Source organism: Phialemonium atrogriseum (assembly GCF_030411735.1).
Source record: "Phialemonium atrogriseum strain 8032-3 unplaced genomic scaffold QBC33scaffold_24, whole genome shotgun sequence".
Taxonomy (NCBI): Eukaryota; Fungi; Ascomycota; class Sordariomycetes; order Cephalothecales; family Cephalothecaceae; genus Phialemonium; species Phialemonium atrogriseum.
In genome coordinates this window covers 418,669-438,488 of record NW_026848161.1, presented here as the reverse complement: position 1 = coordinate 438,488, position 19,820 = coordinate 418,669, and the positions used below count along the sequence as shown (strand labels likewise).

Sequence of the window (19,820 nt, the reverse complement as noted above, 5' to 3'; positions counted from 1 at the left end):
TTGGTGTTCCTAATAGCAGCGCCTTAGAAAGCAGCTTATACACTAGCTTTCCGGTATGATATTGGCTAGCATAACATATTGGTGAATCCTACCGGTTTATATTATCTGGATAGTCGTTCTTGGTTGCGCCACAAACGGTCAGACCGGCACTAAATACCAGCACCAGCCTACTCCTTTCCCAGAAATTAAATTCCGTCACTGATCTCGCAAGAACCAAGAAACCAGAGCTTCTCGAACTGCCTCCCACGCCTCGGATCGTCGTACTTTAATATTCACCTTGATGTCGACAAACTCCTCCGATTATGTCTACCTTTAGGCAGCGAAGTCAGGAACAAGGCACAACCTTCTCCGCATCCAAGACATTCTGTTACACCTGGGAAAATGTGGGCATTGCCTTCGCTGAACACACCCTTTATATAGACGAAGGTTCTGGGGAAGAAGACACATCTTCTCCGGTACCCGGCTTGCGCCTCCATGCAGCCACTTGGACGGCTCCTGTGGCATGGAACTATAAATGGCGTGACCACGCCGCCCGCTGCTCCCAAAGTCTCTTTATATGACGCATGACGCGTAGCTGTGCCGCCCCCGCTCCGCTCTTAGTGTAACCTCCCTGCTACAATTCCAATTTTATGAATCTCAATCCGTGGAACTTGTCTTGTTGAAGATCATGGCCTCGCCGTCGCCGCATCTGGTGTTCTCCACCGCCCACGAACTTCAGCAGCAGCTCGCTGACGGTAAAATCACAAGCGTCGAGCTGGTGGACCTATTCCTTCATCAGATTAAGCGTCATAATCACGAAGGCCTCAAAGTTAATGCCGTCCTAGCGGTGATGCCGAGAGAGGTGGCTATCGAGCGTGCCCGGATGCTGGACCAAGAGCGGCAGGAGGGACGGGTGTGGAGTGTGTTGCATGGCATTCCCATTATCATCAAGGTCGGTGATCTTGGAAGATGTGTCTTGACTAGATGGCTAATAAGTATGGAATCTCAGGATGCGATCGTGACAGATCAGTCTCTTGGAATGCCTACCACCGTCGGGGCTCATGCGTTTGCGACCCTCAAGGCAAAAGCCAATGCCAAGCTGGTCGATCAAGTAAGCTTCCCGACTTAGGAATGAATGATAAAACAGGGGTAATCAGGGGTAACCAATAAGTAGTTAATAGATGCCGGGATAATAGTCTTTGCAAAGGCGACGCTCACAGTAAGTCTATTTGTATTAACTTGTGTGGGACCTTGTACTCACACGCCGTCATAGGAGTTCTGCGGGTTAAAGTGAGCATCCGACGAGCCAAGTCCTAGGCCCGTATACTGATGAAAAAGGTCAAACAACACACCCATGGGATGGAGTGCCTATGGCGGGCAGACACTATCGGCGTATCGCACAGAGGGCCTGGACGAGAAAGACCAGCCGGTACCTTTGCTCTCCCCGTCCTGATGACTCGCTCATCTAATTCCTAGGTTGTCTGCAGTTCAGCGCTGGATCCTCCTCCGGCACCGCCGTAGGCATAATCACCGGCTTCTCCCCCATCGGCATCGGCACTGAAACCACCGGCTCCATCGTCTACCCCGCTAGCGCTAGTGGCCTCTACGGCATGCGCATCAGCTCCAGGTCTGTTTCGCTCGACGGCGTCTTCAGCCTCAGCAAGAGCTTCGACAGTGTGGGTGGCATGGCGCGTGATCCGGCGGACCTAGCAGCCCTGACGGAGGTGCTGCTGACCGAGGAGGCGCGGTCGAGGGTCTCCGAGAGTGGTTACGAGAAGGCGATGGGGGAGGGGTGGGAGGGAATGGGCGTGGGCGTTTTGAGTTCAACGTGGGGGGTTGATGAGTCGATTGTGAAGGGCAAGTGGGATCTCCCAAGCGTGGTAGGTGTCTCATGGAAGTCACTGTGACGGTGTTGGGCACTGATTCCGAGAGTAGGTCGACGTATACGAGTCGGCCGTCAAGACTATGGAGTCTCATGGCTGTCGAATCGTCTATCCACTACAGTGTGCGGATGCAGATACTCTCAAGTACGAGGATCTGGATCTCACAAAACTCGCCTGTAGGTTCCCTGTCTGAGTCTTGGGGGGGGGGAAGATGTGCTGATCCAGGCTCTGAAGATCACGAGTTCCCAGCTCAAGTCGAGAAGTTTGTCAACAACTTTGAGCATGATGCTGATATGACAAATCTGCAAGATATTATAGCGTGGAACGTGAAGCACAAAGAGAAGGCCATGCCAGAGCGTAAGCCTCCATGGCTAATAATTGCTCATTACTTGGGGAATCGTCGATACTGACTTGGCCCTTATAGCTTACACCACGCAAACCGAGCTTATCAAAGCCGCCAACAGCAGCAACAATATCACCTTGGAGGTCCACGCCACTGCCGTTCGCGAACTACACCGGCTGGCCGGCTGCGACGGCATGAGCAAGGTCATGGACGAGCACGGGCTGGACGTGGTGCTCTCGGCATCGGAGTCGAGGCTAGTGACGTACGCGGGCTGCGCAGGATGGCCGATTGCCACGGTTCCGCTAGGAAACCTAGAGAAGAATGGGCAGCCGATTGGCATGTTTGCGATAGCGAGAGCAAGGAGGGAGGATGTGCTGCTGAGGTTCATGGCCGGGTGGCATGCCACATTTAAAGGGGCAGAGCCGCCGGTGGTTCCAGTGTAGGCAATTGTACCATTGAAGCATCGATTAAGCAGTAAGAGTATCGTCCCCTTCACCGGTGTCTTGGTTTGTATGTTCATTTTTACCATTGAGGAGTCCCACCTTGAGAGGGGGCATCGTCCACTGCTGGGACAATTGATGGCGCCGGATATCTCCGCCACATTTGTGGAGAACCCCCGCACGCAGCGCGCTGAAATACCCGAGCTGCGGTGCGCAAGAGTCTTTCATTCCTTCTGTCTGCCCTCCAAGCACTCCCAATAAGAGTGAACACCCAGTAATTGGAGTTCAGGTCCACCCAGGCTGTATCGCGATGAGCTCGCAACGGAGCAATCCCCACGGCCAGAAGCGGCCACGCATCGGCGAGCGGACTATGCTAGCCTGCACCCACTGCAAGCAGAAGAAACTCAAGGTTCAATCAAGGCTGACGTTGATAAACCTACCTCTGCCACGACTGACGCTGATATTCCCTGGCAGTGTGATGCGCAGAGCCCGAGATGTCACAACTGCGTGAGGACAGGACGAGGTGTGTTCTTAACCTGTCATAGTCCTCCCAATTTGACTGATCCCTTCCATCGCCTATGGCCCCGCTCACCCGGAACCGCAGAATGCCTCGTCGAAGATCCCGCAACAGGGCAGCATCGCCCTCGCGACTATATGCAGTCGCTGGAGTCGCGAGTGGCCTACCTTGAGTCCCTCCTGCAGCTGGTACGCCCCGACGTTGCCCTGGATCACTTCCCGCCCTCACACGACCAGCGTCAGTCGACACCCGGCCATGCGGGGCCGCTCGACCAGGCACAGCGAGCCGGTTCCCATGACCCGGAACAGAATATGGACGTTCTGTCATCCGAGGTCGCGCTCCTGTGTCTCAGCGCTGCGGGGCGTGAGCCCCATTACTTCGGCCCGTCGTCGGCCTTGTCTTTCTCCCGGATCGTCAGCACCACCCTCGGGCTGACGAAGAGGGGCAGCAGCTCACAGCAGGACGTGAACGGGCCCGACCTGGTCGATCAGGAGATGCGGCGCAGTCAGAAGCCGAGGTTCCCGTCGCCACGCGTCGCGGCGGCGCTGTCCGAGGCATACTTCAACAACATCCATCCGCAGTACCCGTTCCTTCACCGGCCGACATTCAATCACTGGGAACAGGAATGTACCGCTGCAAATGTGTCTGGGGACCTCGAAACCGCCAAGCCCATGTCGTTGTTCTTTACCCTAATGGCAAGTAGCTTATTGTATACGTTCAGTCTGTCGTCTGGTATGTCCTGGATTAACCGTCGTGTAAATTAGGTCTATGCCATCGGGTCGCTTGTCACATCGGCTACCCAACGCGACTCTGCAGAGGTTCGTACAACCCCTACACTTTCGAGTCATTCGATGGAGAAAGAAAAAAGGACTCTAAGATAAAACCAGGGTTATTATTACATGGCATTAGACTACATTGCCCCGGTTCTCGATCTCGAGACGTTCGAGTCCCTCCAAGCGATCCTGTGCTGCGCCGTCTTTTCCGTCCGCTCTCCGGTCGGGGTCAGCCTGTGGAAGATATCAGGCATGGCCATCCGGCAGTGCATCGAGTTGGGCTACCACCGGAGCGCGGCAAAGTACCGGAAGCACGCCGACCCGCTGACGGTTGAGATATCCAAGCGCATCTTCTGGGTCGCATACGACATCGACCGCGTCGCAGGCCTGATCCTGGGCAGGCCATTCGGCATCCCCGACGAGGCCATCGACGTCGAGCTGCCGCTGGATATCGACGACGAAAACGTCACCCGCGACGGCTTCCTCCGGGGCCCCAGGATCGATCCCGGTGACCCGCCGACCAACATGACGGGGGCCCTCCACGTCATCGGGCTGCGGCGGCTCTGGTCGAGGTTCGCCGGGACGCTGTACCGGTCGATATCGCGGCGGGACGGGGTCGACACGGACGCACTGATCGACGGGCTCCGGCGGGAGCTGGAGGAGTGGCACGCATCGATCCCCGACCAGCTCTTCTGCGCGTCGACGCACCCGCTGTCGGTGTTCGCGTCGAGGGATTGGTTCCACCTGGCGTACGAGCACTCGATCCTGCTGCTCTACCGCCACCACATGACGGGCGAGCAGCAGGTCACGTCGCAGGACCCGGCCGAGCGGCGGAAGAGGACGGACCGCATCTTCGAGGAGTGCGCGTCCTCGGCAAGGCAGATGTGCATCCGATACCGCAGACTGTACCAGAGCTCCTCGATCCAGTTCACCTGGGGGTCGCTGCACATTCTCTTCCTGGCAGGGCTGACGTACCTGTTCTGCCTGTGGCGGTGCGCACGGGTCCGCGAGAAGTCGCGGCAGATTGATGTGGTGAACACGTGCATGGCCTGCACCATGGTGCTGACCGTCACGGCAGAGCGGTGGAACTTTGCGACGCCGTACCGCGACATATTCGAGCTGCTGTCGGTCAAGACCATCAGCATGGTCTGCGGCGACGCCGAGTTGCCCGTCGGCGGGGGTACGGGTCTCGGCGCGGGGCTCGGTGCTGGGCTTGGCGACGTGCTCGGCGGTCCCGGCTCCTCCGCGGAGGCCCTCGGCCCGCCCGTCCCCGAGTTGGCGTCGTTCCAGGACTGGCTTGCCGGCCTCGGGGACGTGCCCATTCCAGCAGAGTCGGAGTGGCTGGTCGAGGAGCTGCTGAACGGCATCCGCGACTTCGAGGCCAATCCCGCCCCCGCAGGTGGCAATAATGACATGTCCTTCTTCACAGGCGGCCGTCCCCTCGCTGTCGACCCGATGGTGGCAGACGACATGACCCTTGGGGGCGAGACGTTGGGCGGTGGGACTTGATTGCCCCAAGACAGCCTGTCTCAATTGTACCATTCATTAAACGAACCATTACTACGTTATAGCGCTATATCGCCTCATTAATAACCTCGCCAGAGGTCTGGCAGACCTTGCGCATCCATTTAGGCTCTCGGCCATGTACTCCCCCTCTATTACAGAAGAATTTCAATACCCAGCTGCGCAGCACAATGCGCGATACTCTCGCTCCGAACACGACGATAGAGATCGTCGGAGTCGTGAATCTCAACCCCCAGCGCTTCCTCCATCCCGTCGACATCCGGAGCAGCTGCGACATCCACCCCCTTCGTCTTCGACCCCGAGCCGAGGTTCGACTGGAAGATCCCAGCCGCCGACAGGGGCAGGAAGTCCTCATAAGTCACGGGGAATGCCTCGACGACGCCGTCCCGGATCAGCGTTTCGAGCCGGCAAGGTCGTCCGTCCAGGTCCTGTCGAGTCATCGCCTGGATGCTCCTGCCGGTGCATCGGAAGGTGCAGTAAACGAGGTCGCGCCTCCTCAGCTCGTCCCAGTCGTCTGGGTACTTCTCGAACGTCTCTTCGACAAGTTGGTCGAATTGCTCGGGTTTGAGCTGTCCCGGAGCATGTTCCGCTGCCACCCCCATGGCTTCGTCCAGGAGCTCGTCGTACAGCCTCCGCCCGGCCGGCGTGACTGCAGCGCCCCGCTCCTCGATCTCGCCGAACCGGGCCCTGTGTGATCCCGTTACTAGGGGCAGGCCGGGCAGGCCGGTCGTCGCGGGGAACTTCACGGGCTCCTCAATTGCCAGGAAGCTGGTCTGGCGGAGGAGGATCGGGCACGCCCGTGGAGGAGGTCCCTCGATCCGGTCCTTGACCGCAAGCCCGTCAGCCACCATGCGCTCCTGTGCTGCGTTGATATCCAGCGTGCGCGGGGTAAGATGGTTGATATGGCAGCTCTGGAAGCAGGCGATATCGGCGAGGATGGGATGCTCGGCCGCAAGGCGCTGGTAGTCATCGTGCGACGCGGCGGCGGTGTCATGCCACCCGAACGTCTTCATGGCCTCGGCGACGAACCGCCGGCCTTGCTCCGGCGTCAACCGCCCACTCTGCGTGTCGCTCACGTCGAGGAGGCGCAGCAGCTCGGCGCTGAAGATGGCGCGTCTTGAGAGGAGGTCTAGTGCGAGGTCTCGCGCCCTAGCATCGCGCAGCAGCTCGGGCCGCAGCACCGAGGTGAAGACGCGGAACGGGTTCCTGCGCAGGGACTCGGCGCTCGTTGGGCGGAAGCAGGTAGCGTGCATGGGCAGCCCCGCGGCGGAGAGATCGTAGTAGCCGACGGGGTACAGGCCGATGACGGCAAAGACGCGGCGGATTGTCCGGAGCTCGCGGGCAGTGCCAAGCCTGATGGCCCCGTGCCTCTCGATGTCAAGCCGGGTCGACCTAGCGTCGCCGTAGCGCATCGAGAGCACCTTTGGGTCGAGGGCGTTGCCCAGCGTTGACTTGTTGATGTCTGACACGATGCGCACCAAGTCGCCATACAGGGGCACTTCGGCCTTGTACATGGCCGACATGGCTAGTGTGAAGGACGTGCGGAGCTCGTCGCGATCTGCCCACAAGGACGGCTCGGATGAGCGGTGATCAACGGCGCTGGGAGCCATGGTGGAGAGACGGGTTTGTGATGTCTGTCTAGACGTCTTGACAAGATATCGCTTGGTCTATACGGAGCTGTAAGCTTGGTGGCGATGACGATTAACCCTCTTATCTTGGAGGAGATAAGGATAAGATAACATTATGTCTGATTGTCCTTAGTCTCAACAGCTTCTTTTGTATCAGATAACCTAACGTGTTTCTCCACCTTCTTGATAATCGAGCAGCATGACTCCCGAGAGTAGCCGGCGGGATCCGAGCAACTCCAACCCCAACATGAAGTCGTCACACTCACCCCCGGAGCTGTCATCATGGGACTCGGTTAGGCCCGATGTAAAACCAGGATGTGGAGACCTTGGGTCCGACCTTACGTAGCCCCTCCCCGTCAGGCAATGTTCTCCACCCGGCACCTCATCGTCCAATTCCACACCTCGGGGAAACCCGATACCACCTAGCATCCGTCATTCGGAGAGGAATGATTGCTTGATAAGCCGGTTTAACCATGGAGGATGAAAGTTGCCCGCACATCACTCTCTATTAGCAGTTACTGAATAACGTCTGCCATACGGCGTAGTACCTCTGCAACTCCGCATGCCAGAAAAGATGGCGTCCACCACCACCACGACCCAGACACAATCCACCCCGCAGCAGCAGCATCACCATCAGGCCCTGCGATTGCGCGCCGACTTTGCCAGCGAGCTAAATAAGCAGGCCAAGCGGACCCGGCGCATCGTCTACCCAGAATCCAAGGAGGACCAGCGCAGATGGCAGCTGGAGCAGATGGCAGGGGCATTCCGCTTATTTGCCAAGCTGGGGTTCGCGGACGGGGCGAGCGGGCACATTAGCTTGCGGGGTATGTCATCCCATGTCAATGTTCAATCTGCCTACTGACGCACCCTCCCGCCCTACCTCAGATCCCGTCGACCCGGAGACCTTCTGGATCAACCCGTACGGGACCCACTTCGGGATGCTCAAGGTCTCGGACATGGTCCACATCGACAAAGAGGGGAACCGCATTGGGGGCGCCGACGGTCCCGTCAACGTTGCCGGCTTCATGATCCACTCGGCCATCCACCAGCGGAGGCCGGATATCAACGCGGCCTGTCACATGCACAGTCCCAACGGCCGCGCCTGGTCCACGTTCGGGAGGCCCATCGAGATGCTCAACCAGGGTGAGCATACAGAATCCAGTCCCTTGGAGGCTGATACGCCTTAACTGACTGACTGACCGACCAACTAACTAACCAACTCCGCCTGGTTCCAGATTCCTGCATGTTCTACGACGACTTATCCGTCTACACCAACTTCGGCGGCGTGGTGTTCGCGCGCGAGGAGGGGTTCCGCATCGCCGACGCGCTGGGTCCGCGGAACAGGAACCTGATCATGCAGAACCACGGCCTGCTGACGGGGGGCGGCACCGTCGCCGAGGCGGCGGCCTTCTTCGTCGCGCTGGAGCGGGCGTGCGAGACGCAGCTGCTTGTCGAGGCGGCGGTGGCCAGTGGAGCTGCCGCCGGTCTGCAGAAGACGCTGGTCGGCGACGAGGAGGCTGCGTACACGAAGGAGGGGACGGGGTCGCCGGATATTATGTATTTGCAGTTCGTGCCTGAGTATGAGTTGTTGCTGAAGGAGACGAAGGGGGATTTCCTGGAATGAGAAGTCGAGATGGTAATACGATGATGTATGTAAGAAATCTGAGTATTCGAAGTCTCTCGGCCTGTTTAAAAGACCTAATGTGCGAAACTTTATACAGAACAAAAGTACAGGACCAAAGCCAGTCTGGCCCACACACCCATCTCACGAGCTCTCCAGTCTCCACCTCTGCGGCGTCCTGCTCACCAGCCCGGAGTAGAACCACATACCCATGGTGTACACATCGTACACGGGCAACCCCGTCGCCCTCTGGATAGCCTCGGCAAACGGCGGCATCTGCGTGCACTCGAGCAGCAGCGCAGCAATCTCGGGCCGCCGCCCCCGCGGATCACCACCGTCGTCGTCGTCCCGGCCATTGTACTCCCCGGCCAGCCCCGTCGCCATCTCCACCAGCTCCGCCTCGATGTCCGCGTGCACGTAGGCGCCGCCTCGCTGAATCATCGTCCGGAGGTGTCCCTCGGTGGGGGCCCCGCGGATGGGAATCTCGCGCCGTTTCGTGTCGATGCCTAGCTGTTGGAGGTGTAGGGGCCCCAGGCGGGCGGAGTCGTATGTCAGGATGCCAATGGTCTTGTGGGGTGGGAGGAGGGAAAGGAGCGAGGGGAGCTGGAGGAGGGAAGATGTCGACACAGGGATGGGCAGCCGGGAGGAGATTCTATTCCTGTCAGGGCAGGCCTTCCCCTTTTCTCATTGGATCAGACTTACTCATCCTGCGCCACGACCACGAACCCGCAGCTGGTGATGATGCCCACGCAACCCCTCTCGGCTAACCTCATCCCAGCGTCGACGAAGCGGTCGATCAGGGCGTCATCGTACTTTCCGCCCGTAACGATCTGCGACTCGGTCGAGCCCTCGGCGCGCTCGTGGATCAGCGGGAAGGGCCATGAGTGCGGGTTAAACGGGTCACCCGGCGGACGCGGGAAGTGCACGTCCACCGAGATGAAGCCCAGGGGCGGCAGGCCTTCTGTTGCGTCTCGTGCGTTCATTGAGAAGAGACGGTGGACCTTGGAGTGTTGATGTGGGGCACGGTTCGGATTCCTCGCTCAAGTCTGCTAGAGGCGGGTGTTCACAACTCACGAGCCTGAGGAGGTCTCCTCTCCTCCCTGTGGCCTAACAATTTTTGAGCGTCTCCGCTAATTAGTCCTAGCTAAAGTCCCATAAACGGTATAGTACAGAGCATCCTGACACCCGTCTCTGTCATCATCGCCAGCTTTCCAGGTCGACGCCTATCCCCCACTGCAGTTCCCCCGCATCAAAGACGGCACTGAGAAGTGGATAACGCCGAGCCAGCACTACCAATGCATTTGGGGAGAAGCCGGGACAATCTGTGGTGCCCAGACGCCGTCGTTCAGTAGGTCGGAATCTCCCGAGTGGTCCGCTTGGCTGGCGTCTGGCGTTCTCCACACCCCCCTCGGGAGAATCCGAGCCAGGAGCCTGGTGGAGGAGCCGGGGCCAGAGCCAAGGTCCCCCGGCATCTTCCAGAGTTCCATACTACGCCACTTAACTGGCTCTGACTGGAAAGTCAAGCTGCAGATGATTGGCAGATCATTCCATGTTCGGGGTTCTGCGATAGCGTTGACTTGTACGAATAATATTGAGGCCAACAGGGTTCTTGCGGTGCGTCGTATTTGATACCAAGGAACCAAATCTACGAAAGGACGTGACTAGGAAGCTCAATTTCTTACACTCTGACGCGTATTCGCAGTACCCCCACCTTTATTTGGCATCATTCTGACCTCAGTCTTGATCTCCATCTCCATCCCATTTTATCCCACCCACGCTCATATCAGCTACCCCTTTCACCCTGCGAACAACATGTCGCCAAGCAGAGTCGACATCAAGCCCCGCGTGGTCGTTCTCGGGACACCCAAGTTCATCGGAGACGACTATCTCGCCGAGTTCTCGAAGGAGTTTGACTATGCCGTCCTCGACGCCGCCAACCGCAAGGAGACACAGGAGAAGCTTCCAGCCATGATAGCGGAACATGGTCCCATCGACGCCTTCATCGTCCGCATGGGCACCCCGCCCTACGAGCCCTTCGACGCCGACCTTCTGAGCTCGCTCGTGCCGGGCTGCCGCATCATCGCCTCTGCGTCGGCCGGGTTCAACGAGTTCGACGTCGAGTGGATGACGTCCCGGGGCATCTGGTTCTGCAACACCGTCGACGCCGTCGCAGAGGCCACCGCCGACATGGCGTGTTTCCTGACGCTGGCAGTGGTGCGGGACACGTACCGAGCCGAGAGGGGGGCGCGCGGCGGCTCGTGGAAGGCCGGCGTGGCACCCAGCCGGGACCCGTCGGGCATGACGCTGGGGATAGTCGGCATGGGCAGCATCGGCAAGTATCTGGCGCGCAAGGCGGCGGCGTTCAACATGCGCATCAAGTACCACAACCGGCGGCGACTGCCCCCCGCAGAGGAGGCGCGGCTCGGCGCAGAGTACTGCGCGTCATTGCACGAGCTGCTCGGCGCGTCCGACGTCGTGTCGCTCAACTGCCCGCTGAATGATCAGACAACCGGCCTCATGTCGACGGCCGAGTTTGCCGCCATGAGGGAGGGCGCCTTCCTCGTCAACACGGCGCGCGGAGCCGTCGTCGATGAGGCGGCGCTGATCGAGGCGCTCGAGAGCGGGAAGGTCGCGAGGGCGGGGCTCGACGTGTTCTGCAACGAGCCCGACATCAACGAGTACTTCAAGATGAGCGACAAGGTTATCTGCCAACCCCATATGGGTGGCCTCACGGAGTCGGCGTTCAGGAAGGCGGAGAGGGAGTGTTTTGAGAACGTCAGGGCGCTGTTCAAGACGGGACGGCCTGTGGCCCCCGTGAACGAGGTTGCGAAGGTGGCTGTGAAGGAGACGTCCGGGTGATGGGTTAAAAGGGGCAGGATGCAAGGTGGGAAGGTGGGAGGTGGAGAGTCCAAGCTTGAGAGTATAATTTGAGCCTGTACTGTACATACGTCATGGAATAGATGTAATTATACTTGCATTGATGCCGCTCGATAGTCAATCTTGAGCATCTACGTACAGTTGTCGGTCGCCAATGCTATATCCGATGGCATGGTAATTAAGGAGAGCATTGGTGCTGCATGTTACTGAGATATCGGCTTAAAACACCTGTGTATGATAACTCAGATAGTGAGCTCGCCTGCAGACATAAAATCACAAACATTGCAACACAAATCAGTATTGGATATGAACAAGGAGACGCGCAGACTCGAAGACGGAAACTTTGGCGATAAAAAACAACCCCTTCAGACCATCTTATCCATCCCCTCCTGACGTCCCTTGCCGGAGTTCGAGACGCTGTCACCGTCTTGGACCACCTTGTTCACACTGCTGCATACAAGTTAGTATTGTGACACAACGCCTCCAACATGGGGGGACCAGGGCAACTCACTCGGACTCGACAGCCTCGACCACGTTAGCCTCCCACGCGCGAGCCTTCTTATAGACCTGGTACCACGGCCCCTCGAACAGCTCGTCGAGCCTCTCGACAGGATGGCCGGCCAGCTCGGGCACGGTGAAGAATACATAGACGAGGGCGATGAAGCACCAGCCAGCAAAGAATATGAAGGCACCCCAGTTGTCCATGTCGGACAGGATGCCGGGCATGCCCTTACTGACGCCGAAGGCGAAGAACCAGTGGAAGAACTGCGTGAGTCCGGAGCCGAAGGAGCGGATCTGGTTGGGCCAGATCTCGGCGCCGAAGACGTACGGGAGGGTGAGGAGGCCTAGGAGGGTCAAGGTCAATTAGCTGACAAGATTCTCGTGCCTCGAGTGTGGGGGTTTTGGGAACGTGGGAAGGTGGTATTAATTAGAACATACCTATCGAGTACCCAAACCCGTGGATGAAGATGGCAGCTACAGCAGCCTGGGACGCCGCGCTGGACACCTCACCAGCCTGCTTGTACTTGATGAAGATGCCGAGGTAGAGGTGGGATGCGATCTGGGCGGTGATGCCGATGAAGAGAGACTTGCGGCGGCCGAGGGCGTCGATGATGAAGAAGGACGAGATGATGGTGAAGAAGAACTTTGCAAGCGAGTACATGCTGCTGAGGAAGAGCTGGCGCTTGACGTCGCCGCCCATGCCAAGGATGGTGAAGATCTGGACGAGGTAGCTCGTCACGGCGTTGGCACCCGACAGCTGCGCCAGCGCGTACGCCATGAAGGCCATCTGCACGCGCCGCAGGTTGGCCTTGACGAGGAACGTCTCGCGCACGATGCCCGTCCAGCTGCTCCGGCCGTACTTCTCGCGCTCGTGCGCGATCTGGTTCTGGATCAACGTGAGCTCCGAAGCCACGCGTGGGTGCGACTCGGGGAGGCCGCGCAGCTTGACGAGCTCCCTCACGGCCTCGTCACGACGGCCTTTGAGGAGGAGCCAGCGAGGGGATTCGCACAGGAAGAAGGAGGCGACCAGGACGAGGGCGAGGACGATATTGGGGAAGAAGTAAACGAGCTGGTACTGCAGTTTGGTGGCGGCCATGTTGGCGTAGGCGCCGTAGGTGATAAAGGTCGACACAGTCAGCGATGCGAGCATGACGATGCTGAACCAGACAGTCAGGAGGCCGCGCGCTTCGGTCGGGGCGATCTCGACGATGGAGAGCGGGCCTGTCACGGTGAGGGGCCCGATGCCGGCGCCTGAGACGAGGCGGGCCGCGTAGAGGGCGCCGATATTTCCATTCGAGAAGGTAGCCATCAGCTGGCCGACAATGTAGACGACCGTGTACAGACGCAGGGACCAGAGGCGTCCGAGGCGGTCGTTGAGCATGATGCAAAGACCCGAGGCGATACCGCAGGTGATCCACACAAACGAGATCATGTTGGACACCTGAGGCTGATTGGCATTGTCGAGCTTGAACGTGCTCTGCCAGCTGGGGAGCTTGTAGATGACGGAACTAGAGCCTTGGTCCCAAGCTGAGACGAGAGAGCGTCAGAGTCTTGGTCTGCGGATCGATGACTTGATGACTTACTGATAGGAATGCCGCTCATCGCATACATGGCCACCGTGAGGAGTAGCTGGCGGTTAAAGATGAGCTCCCTGGGGCAGCTCCGGATGGTCCTGACATAGTGACCGAGGGTCGAGTTGGACAGGAGAGTCTTGATCCCCATTGCGGATGTGTCTTCTTGGTTGGATTGGTCAATCGGAATCCAGGAGTTGAATTATTGTTCCAAGGGATGCAACCAATGCTCCCAGGGTGACAACTCGTGGAGTCCGGAGGCGATGTCGTCGGGTATTTCAAGACTTTTACAGGTTGCACCTTTCGCAATCAAGGCTGTGTGGCAACTGCAGCATCTCGGCAACGAGCCACGCGACGAACAACCCCTGGCCTGGAAGACAGCGGCGCTATCTTCTAATCGACCCCTCGCGATTGGCAAGAAATTTCAAGGGGAACTTATCGCAGGCGTGCATCATTCGTCCCGGTTTCTGGGGTAATTGTCGTTGGAGGTTGCAGGTCGATCTCTTGACCGGAGGAATCCGAGTCTGGGGAGGCTCCACAGCAAGCTCTCCGGCGGGTCGGTTCTCAACTTGTCCAAGCAGACCACTAACTAGGGGGCGCCGATTACTAGTGCCGATAACCATGTGTCGTAGTCGGATAAGAGTTTCCCTGACTAAAACGAGGGGGGCTGCATTGGCTTTGCGGCTACCTCAACGGACTAGAGCTAAATATCTGGTTGAAGCGGTTACTCAAGCGCTGGGGATTCCGTAAACACTGAAAGGGAGCGGTAAAATCCGAACAGTCGTGTCTCATTGCTCGGCCAACTCCAGGATACCGGTGCCTTGGCCTTTGCATTAATGCATTGCGTCAACGGTAGTGCGGGGAAGCGAACCACACAATCTCTCACCGCCGGTTTTCACCCACGATTCAATTATTGTGTCTCAGTCTCTAGAGACAGCTGAAATGTCGCCTCCTCCTCCGGCCAAGGCAGATCCCATCGTCATCGTCGGCGCCGGTATCTTCGGCCTCAGCACGGCAATCCATCTAGCTCTACGCGGCTACAGCAATGTCAAGGTATTCGACAAGCAACCGTATGACAAGACGCTGTACTCATACCTCGATGGCTGCGATGCCGCCTCTGCAGGTTAGTGGCATGACTTGTTGGCGCCTACCATGGTGTCATGTGCCATGATGCTGAGACTGAACGATCCAACCACTAGACATCAACAAGATCATCCGCTCGGCATATGGCTCCCAGACCGAGTACCAAGACCTCAGCACCGAGGCTCTTCAGGCCTGGGATGCCTGGAACACCGAGCTGAGACGCGGAGGCACGGCGGTCCCGCCGGGGATGACGCCCCAAGACGCTGTCTGGGTCAACAACGGCCTCCTTTCGTGCAGCGACGCCGAGGTCCTACCCGAGTTTGAGAGGGCCACCGTGGACGGCATGGAGGCCGCCGGTCACCGCGGAACGCAACTCATCAACGACAACCCGGATCATCTGCGCCTGGCCGCGACCAAGGGCATGGCGCCGGCCATGAACCCGTTCAGCAAGAAGGCCCTCGGTGTGCTCGACACCACGGGCGGCATCGCCGTGGCCGACAAGGCGTGCCGCTTTGCCCTGCACAAGGCCCGCTCCCTCGGCGTCAGTTTCGTGCTGGACCCCGTGGCCGGGCAGATGACGTCAACGACGATGGACGAGTCGGGCCGCGTCATCACCGGCATCACCACCGCCGACGGCCGGACCCACCCGGCCACCATGACTATCATCGCATGCGGCGGCTGGACGCCAGCGCTAGTGCCCTCGCTCGACGGCCTCGCCGAGACGACGGCCGGGTCGGTGGTCATCCTCCGCATCCCCGAGGCGTCGCCGCTTCGGCGCCGCTTCGACCCCTCGCGATTCCCGTCGTGGACCTTCAAGATCCGCGACGGTGCCGCGGGCGGGCTATACGGGTTCCCCGTCGACGATCGCGGGCACCTCAAGATCGGGTACCGCGGGACGAAGTACACGAACCCGCGCGTGCAGGCCGACGGGCGCGAGCGCAGCGTGCCCGTGACGCGGTGGAGCGGGGAGGGCGAGCGGGAGGGGGACCGGCTCCGGGAGATACCGGCGCAGGCGCTCGAGGTAATCCGCGGGTTCCTGGACGAGTACCTCCCCGAGCTTGGGGCGGAGGGCATCGGCGTGTGGCTGACGCGGGTGTGCTGGTACACGGACTCGTTCGACAACCACTTTGTCATCGACAGGGTGCCCGGGAAGGAGGGACTGATGGTCGCCACGGCGGGCAGTGGGCATGCGTTCAAGTACCTGCCCAACATCGGGGGCTGGGTTGTTGACATCATGGAGGGCGTCAGCCTCGACCGGCCCGCCGTCAAGGCTTGGCGGTGGAGGTCGCTGGCGGAGGGGCAGACACCGGCTAACAAGCTGATGGAGGGGGCAGCCGGTCCAAGGGCGTTGAACAATGTTCCTCTCGTCGCGGCAGATGCGCCCAAGACGAAGTTGTGAGGCGGGGTAAGCTTAACAATATCCGTGGTCAGAAGCCGGGTGACGTTCAATCCTGATATCCTGCTGTTGCAAAGGCTCGGTTGCTTCAAGCCCTTGCTCCGGCTGCATGTAGTAGCTAGCAGCTCGAATTCACCCAAGATCCAAGGGCTATAATTACCCGGTGTCTCCATCGTACTTTTTGACATTTAGAAGCGCCATCATTTGTCCGGCTATGTTTTAAACCCTGTATCATGGGACTGGCTCTCAGACGCGTCAAGCAGCTTCAACATCGGCGGAACGGCAAAGTTAATTAGTGAAAAGCTTGTATGCATTGGACCACGTGTGGTTTATATTAAATAAAACCCCGGAGCAGTCTAAATGGGACCTCCGCACTCACCCTAACTCCGTGATCCGACTTCTTTTGCCAGATTTGCCGGCTGATAGATTTACCCGGAAGAGACGAACACCGGGCTTGGAGACTAGATAGCTCCGGACGAATGGCAATAGCCAATTGGAACACAAATATATACTTCGAGGCTGACCACAACTTGGCCAGGTGGAATACTCGCATTCCACGTCTTGAGTTGAGCTACACGAAGAGTCATCCCAAAAACATCTTGCTTTGATACCAGCCCAGACAAGACTCGCTTATACGTGCATCTCTAGTCGACGACATGCAGCTCCTGGCAACATTGGCGAGCTTCGTTGCTCTTGCAACCATTGGCAGCTGCCAGCTCACCCAAGTCAGCGATTTCTCTGCTGGCCCGACGAGGCTTGGCTTCTATGTCCATGTACCAAAGACTCTCAAGACCCCGGCGCCCATCATAGTGGCAGTACATCACTGCCAAGGATCGGCGCAGCAGTACTCGCAGGAGACGAAGTACATGTCCTTGTCTGATCAACATGGCTATATCGTCATCTTCCCCAACTCTAAATCCGGTGGTGGCTGCTTCGATGTTGCTTCGACAGCTAGTATGTCTTGTCCTCCTCCTCCTCCTACTTGTCCTGCATTCATGATGTGACCTCAGTGGGACATTAGCTAATGGGGCTCATACAGCTCTGACCCACAATGGTGGTGGCGACAGCCAGACCATCGTCAACATGGTCAAATATGCCGTGGACAAGTACGGCGGGGACCCAGACAGGGTGTTCACTGTCGGAACCAGCTCTGGCGCCATGATGACGAACGTGCTTATTGGGGCCTACCCCGATGTGTTCAAGGCAGGATCCGTCTACTCCGGTGTGCCCGACGGATGCTTCTACGTCGCGGGAGCCACTGCCACCGCAGACCCCCCTGGCTGGAACAACGACTGTGCAAATGGCCAAGTCAGCAAGACGGCACAGCAATGGGGTGACCTGGTCCGGTCGTACTACCCAACCTTCAACGGTACTCGGCCCAGGATGCAAATGTGAGCATCTCCTCTTGATATCGACGATTATGACTTGGAGCCACTTGAGCTGACATTGTATGGTTGTAGTTGGCACGGAACCGCCGATACCACCCTTCATTATCCCAATTGTATGCTCCGAGCTCATTTAAAGGCCAGCACAGTACCTATGCTAATTTTGCGTGTAGATCAAGAGCAACTGAAGGAGTGGTCCAACGTTCTGGGGCTTACAACATCGAAGACCGCCGCCAACAACCCCCAGAGTGGATACACACAGACTCTCTACGGAGATGGCACCGCAGCGACGGCCGAGCTTGTGGGATACAGTGCTCAGGGAGTTGGCCATACCGTGCCGGAGCATGAGACCATGGATCTCGCATTCTTCGGTATCGCTTAGTGGCGGAAAATACTGGGCGAGGTTTGGAATATGTAGCAACGGGTGTGGCCCTGCCGTTTGAGGGCTTTAGATCTTCTGCTAAGACATTGAATACAACTCCTACATGAGATCTCGCCTACCTAGCTTGCAAATGCTCCCACTCTCGGAGATGCGTCAACTCCAACGACGCCGGCTGTGTTGATTTTTTCAGTCATCTCCACCAAAATTACCAGAATGCCCTGCTACTACTTGTTTAAGGTCAGGTCACATGGGGAGGGAGACAAGCTATTACAAGGACCGTCAGTTGGAAAATCAAATAACTATGTGTGTAGCGACTTGTTTCCTACGCCTCCTTCCCACCGCCCCCACCCAAAAAAAAAGAAGAAGAAAAAAGACAAAATGGATTACAAAAAAATCAGCAGCTGCCTTCCCAATGGTGGTTCCGACCACAGTCACACTTCCCACCACAGTCGTTCTCGCACCCAACACCAAAGCCGGAACTAAGCCAGCAGTTTATGCCCTCAGATCTCATTGCGTTGATGAAGTGCCGGCGCGCGTTCGCGCACTCGCAATTATAGCCCACCCATTCGCGCGTGCAGTCGTTGTTGTGCCAGCAGGTAACATCGGCGAGGGCTTGCTGCGCAAGCGGGAGGAGGGTGGTAAGACAAGCAAGCAACTTCATGTTGGAGTTGCTGTATTCGAATTTGTCTGTGACAAGTGATGGCGATGACGCGGGGGGTGTGATAGTAGGGTGGATCGAGGTCAACAATTACTATGAAAGACAGCGGGCCTGGGCTTACAATAACGGGAATAGCTATGTTGTGATTATGGAGATTGGTGCGGGAGGCACTGGATCTGTTGTAGGTTGACAAGGCAAGGTCGAGATTGAAAATGCGTGGACTCTGCCGTTTCTTTTATACACAGAAGAGGCCTTCCCTCACAAACAGTCGACATACAGATAGATAGGTAAGAGTTGATTCGGATCGGCGTAGCAGTGCAGCATGGTGACGTCCATTTGCGTACTAATGGAGTCAGTCTGGTCCACGTTCTTCCATTCAACTTGAAGGGGGCAATGGAGATCGTCACGTAGGTAAAGTAAGGAAGCCTTATAATTCAGCCATGTCTCGGGTCTCGGCGGTATTATGTAAATGGCAATGCTTCCAAGCGTAGAGCTAGTGAGACCTCGAAGGCTTGGTTGGTTAACAGAGTAGCCAGCGGTTCAGCTGGTGCAGATCTTGCTCGCCGACAACCTTCATCTTGGCATGCAGCCCAAGACGAACTGCCCAATTAAGAGGAGCCATCTTTATCCTATTAGGAGTCCTTGAGGTAATTACTCCAGCATCAAATTGTGGCGCTTCTTGAAGAACCCCTGATCCCGATCGGCGGCAGTTCCCGGTGCAAGGGATCTGTTTGGTGGAGACACGACCCCTTTGAAATTGAGTATACTTTCGAAGGGTTTCCCAATGTCCACCAGCCTCTCAAGTGGGCAAAAGCAGAACTATCTGAATGGTTACATGATCCTTCCCACCCATGTTGTTAGTTCCCTCCCAGTGGCATTTCGCGTCGAATGTGTGGAATAGTTAGAGCCATCTCCATATGATACAGAGGCCCTTTGTTGCGACATACTAGTCGATAAGCAGAAGCAAATAATGGTAAATTTGGGCACACAGTCTGCGTCCATGGTCCCTACTCATCTCCACGTCGGGAGTGCGGCCGAATGGCACCCGGTAGGACCTAATTAAATTCCATGATTTTCTGAGCGAATTTAGACTGTCCGGCATGACTGGGCTACTGGGCTACTGGGCTAACCCTAAGAGATCCTGGTTTAGACGTCCAGGTCATAGCTTCGAGAAACTCCAGTTGATGCTGTTGGTCTTCCAATACCTCTTGCGCCTGGTAATTAGAATGCGCGTCCTCCTGATCTTGATTTATCCTCTT

The 19,820-nt window shown here is 57.6% G+C and overlaps 9 protein-coding genes across 9 annotated transcripts; 6 read left to right on the top strand and 3 right to left on the bottom strand.

The window, feature by feature from the left end:
- The first annotated feature begins 496 nt into the window (after nucleotides 1–496).
- On the top strand, nucleotides 497–2,703 carry QBC33DRAFT_572572 (amidase-like protein). The gene is made up of 9 exons (XM_060430656.1): nucleotides 497–931; nucleotides 989–1,090; nucleotides 1,154–1,198; nucleotides 1,253–1,269; nucleotides 1,318–1,408; nucleotides 1,467–1,859; nucleotides 1,915–2,038; nucleotides 2,097–2,219; nucleotides 2,287–2,703. The coding sequence occupies exons 1-9, from the start codon at nucleotides 668–670 to the stop codon at nucleotides 2,646–2,648; spliced, it is 1,521 nt and encodes a 506-aa protein (XP_060280720.1). The 5' UTR covers nucleotides 497–667; the 3' UTR covers nucleotides 2,649–2,703.
- A 159-nt stretch (nucleotides 2,704–2,862) lies between these two features.
- QBC33DRAFT_201087 (fungal-specific transcription factor domain-containing protein) lies at nucleotides 2,863–5,519 on the top strand. The gene is made up of 3 exons (XM_060422583.1): nucleotides 2,863–3,857; nucleotides 3,927–3,980; nucleotides 4,050–5,519. Exons 1-3 carry the CDS (start codon nucleotides 3,300–3,302, stop codon nucleotides 5,442–5,444), a joined length of 2,007 nt encoding a protein of 668 aa, XP_060280719.1. The 5' UTR covers nucleotides 2,863–3,299; the 3' UTR covers nucleotides 5,445–5,519.
- QBC33DRAFT_547430 (uncharacterized protein) lies at nucleotides 5,412–7,353 on the bottom strand. Its single transcript, XM_060428732.1, has one exon. It carries the CDS (start codon nucleotides 7,067–7,069, stop codon nucleotides 5,594–5,596), a length of 1,476 nt encoding a protein of 491 aa, XP_060280718.1. The 5' UTR covers nucleotides 7,070–7,353; the 3' UTR covers nucleotides 5,412–5,593.
- A 6-nt stretch (nucleotides 7,354–7,359) lies between these two features.
- Nucleotides 7,360–8,818, top strand: QBC33DRAFT_201141 (l-fuculose-phosphate aldolase). The gene is made up of 4 exons (XM_060422584.1): nucleotides 7,360–7,911; nucleotides 7,973–8,230; nucleotides 8,323–8,736; nucleotides 8,809–8,818. Exons 1-3 carry the CDS (start codon nucleotides 7,650–7,652, stop codon nucleotides 8,709–8,711), a joined length of 909 nt encoding a protein of 302 aa, XP_060280717.1. The 5' UTR covers nucleotides 7,360–7,649; the 3' UTR covers nucleotides 8,712–8,736; nucleotides 8,809–8,818.
- A 28-nt stretch (nucleotides 8,819–8,846) lies between these two features.
- QBC33DRAFT_547428 (uncharacterized protein) lies at nucleotides 8,847–10,003 on the bottom strand. Its single transcript, XM_060428731.1, has 2 exons — nucleotides 9,411–10,003; nucleotides 8,847–9,360 (listed from the first exon to the last, which is right to left on the bottom strand). The coding sequence occupies exons 1-2, from the start codon at nucleotides 9,689–9,691 to the stop codon at nucleotides 8,853–8,855; spliced, it is 789 nt and encodes a 262-aa protein (XP_060280716.1). The 5' UTR covers nucleotides 9,692–10,003; the 3' UTR covers nucleotides 8,847–8,852.
- A 311-nt stretch (nucleotides 10,004–10,314) lies between these two features.
- QBC33DRAFT_201079 (putative 2-hydroxyacid dehydrogenase) lies at nucleotides 10,315–11,693 on the top strand. The gene is made up of 2 exons (XM_060422582.1): nucleotides 10,315–10,322; nucleotides 10,411–11,693. The coding sequence occupies exon 2, from the start codon at nucleotides 10,521–10,523 to the stop codon at nucleotides 11,565–11,567; it is 1,047 nt and encodes a 348-aa protein (XP_060280715.1). The 5' UTR covers nucleotides 10,315–10,322; nucleotides 10,411–10,520; the 3' UTR covers nucleotides 11,568–11,693.
- Nucleotides 11,694–11,758: 65 nt separating this feature from the next.
- QBC33DRAFT_201194 (general substrate transporter) lies at nucleotides 11,759–13,925 on the bottom strand. The gene is made up of 4 exons (XM_060422585.1): nucleotides 13,670–13,925; nucleotides 12,525–13,613; nucleotides 12,097–12,430; nucleotides 11,759–12,035 (listed from the first exon to the last, which is right to left on the bottom strand). Exons 1-4 carry the CDS (start codon nucleotides 13,806–13,808, stop codon nucleotides 11,951–11,953), a joined length of 1,647 nt encoding a protein of 548 aa, XP_060280714.1. The 5' UTR covers nucleotides 13,809–13,925; the 3' UTR covers nucleotides 11,759–11,950.
- Nucleotides 13,926–14,256: 331 nt separating this feature from the next.
- QBC33DRAFT_477964 (sarcosine oxidase) lies at nucleotides 14,257–16,400 on the top strand. Its single transcript, XM_060425279.1, has 2 exons — nucleotides 14,257–14,780; nucleotides 14,857–16,400. Exons 1-2 carry the CDS (start codon nucleotides 14,600–14,602, stop codon nucleotides 16,137–16,139), a joined length of 1,464 nt encoding a protein of 487 aa, XP_060280713.1. The 5' UTR covers nucleotides 14,257–14,599; the 3' UTR covers nucleotides 16,140–16,400.
- Nucleotides 16,401–16,792: 392 nt separating this feature from the next.
- On the top strand, nucleotides 16,793–18,012 carry QBC33DRAFT_595329 (putative acetylxylan esterase; the record flags this gene model as incomplete). The annotated part of the gene is made up of 4 exons (XM_060431817.1): nucleotides 16,793–17,090; nucleotides 17,176–17,527; nucleotides 17,597–17,637; nucleotides 17,695–18,012. 4 exons carry the CDS (start codon nucleotides 16,793–16,795, stop codon nucleotides 17,901–17,903), a joined length of 900 nt encoding a protein of 299 aa, XP_060280712.1. The 3' UTR covers nucleotides 17,904–18,012.
- Between the last annotated feature and the right edge of the window lie 1,808 nt (nucleotides 18,013–19,820).

What these genes read in the sequence shown, in the direction of transcription:
- QBC33DRAFT_572572 (XM_060430656.1), top strand. Translation starts at nt 668, where the DNA reads ATGGCCTCGCCGTCGCCGCATCTGGTGTTCTCCACCGCCCACGAACTT. An exon ending in ATGCCAAGCTGGTCGATCAA is followed by an intron (nt 1,091 to 1,153) that starts GTAAGCTTCCCG and finishes ACCAATAAGTAG; the next exon opens with TTAATAGATGCCGGGATAAT. An exon ending in AGAGAAGGCCATGCCAGAGC is followed by an intron (nt 2,220 to 2,286) that starts GTAAGCCTCCAT and finishes TGGCCCTTATAG; the next exon opens with CTTACACCACGCAAACCGAG.
- QBC33DRAFT_201087 (XM_060422583.1), top strand. Translation starts at nt 3,300, where the DNA reads ATGCAGTCGCTGGAGTCGCGAGTGGCCTACCTTGAGTCCCTCCTGCAG. An exon ending in CGTTGTTCTTTACCCTAATG is followed by an intron (nt 3,858 to 3,926) that starts GCAAGTAGCTTA and finishes CGTGTAAATTAG; the next exon opens with GTCTATGCCATCGGGTCGCT. An exon ending in CCCAACGCGACTCTGCAGAG is followed by an intron (nt 3,981 to 4,049) that starts GTTCGTACAACC and finishes AGATAAAACCAG; the next exon opens with GGTTATTATTACATGGCATT.
- QBC33DRAFT_547430 (XM_060428732.1), bottom strand. Translation starts at nt 7,069, where the DNA reads ATGGCTCCCAGCGCCGTTGATCACCGCTCATCCGAGCCGTCCTTGTGG.
- QBC33DRAFT_201141 (XM_060422584.1), top strand. Translation starts at nt 7,650, where the DNA reads ATGCCAGAAAAGATGGCGTCCACCACCACCACGACCCAGACACAATCC. An exon ending in CGGGCACATTAGCTTGCGGG is followed by an intron (nt 7,912 to 7,972) that starts GTATGTCATCCC and finishes GCCCTACCTCAG; the next exon opens with ATCCCGTCGACCCGGAGACC. An exon ending in CATCGAGATGCTCAACCAGG is followed by an intron (nt 8,231 to 8,322) that starts GTGAGCATACAG and finishes GCCTGGTTCCAG; the next exon opens with ATTCCTGCATGTTCTACGAC.
- QBC33DRAFT_547428 (XM_060428731.1), bottom strand. Translation starts at nt 9,691, where the DNA reads ATGAACGCACGAGACGCAACAGAAGGCCTGCCGCCCCTGGGCTTCATC. An exon ending in GTGGTCGTGGCGCAGGATGA is followed by an intron (nt 9,361 to 9,410) that starts GTAAGTCTGATC and finishes TGACAGGAATAG; the next exon opens with AATCTCCTCCCGGCTGCCCA.
- QBC33DRAFT_201079 (XM_060422582.1), top strand. Translation starts at nt 10,521, where the DNA reads ATGTCGCCAAGCAGAGTCGACATCAAGCCCCGCGTGGTCGTTCTCGGG.
- QBC33DRAFT_201194 (XM_060422585.1), bottom strand. Translation starts at nt 13,808, where the DNA reads ATGGGGATCAAGACTCTCCTGTCCAACTCGACCCTCGGTCACTATGTC. An exon ending in GATGAGCGGCATTCCTATCA is followed by an intron (nt 13,614 to 13,669) that starts GTAAGTCATCAA and finishes CTCTCGTCTCAG; the next exon opens with CTTGGGACCAAGGCTCTAGT. An exon ending in CGGGTTTGGGTACTCGATAG is followed by an intron (nt 12,431 to 12,524) that starts GTATGTTCTAAT and finishes TGACCCTCCTAG; the next exon opens with GCCTCCTCACCCTCCCGTAC.
- QBC33DRAFT_477964 (XM_060425279.1), top strand. Translation starts at nt 14,600, where the DNA reads ATGTCGCCTCCTCCTCCGGCCAAGGCAGATCCCATCGTCATCGTCGGC. An exon ending in CTGCGATGCCGCCTCTGCAG is followed by an intron (nt 14,781 to 14,856) that starts GTTAGTGGCATG and finishes TCCAACCACTAG; the next exon opens with ACATCAACAAGATCATCCGC.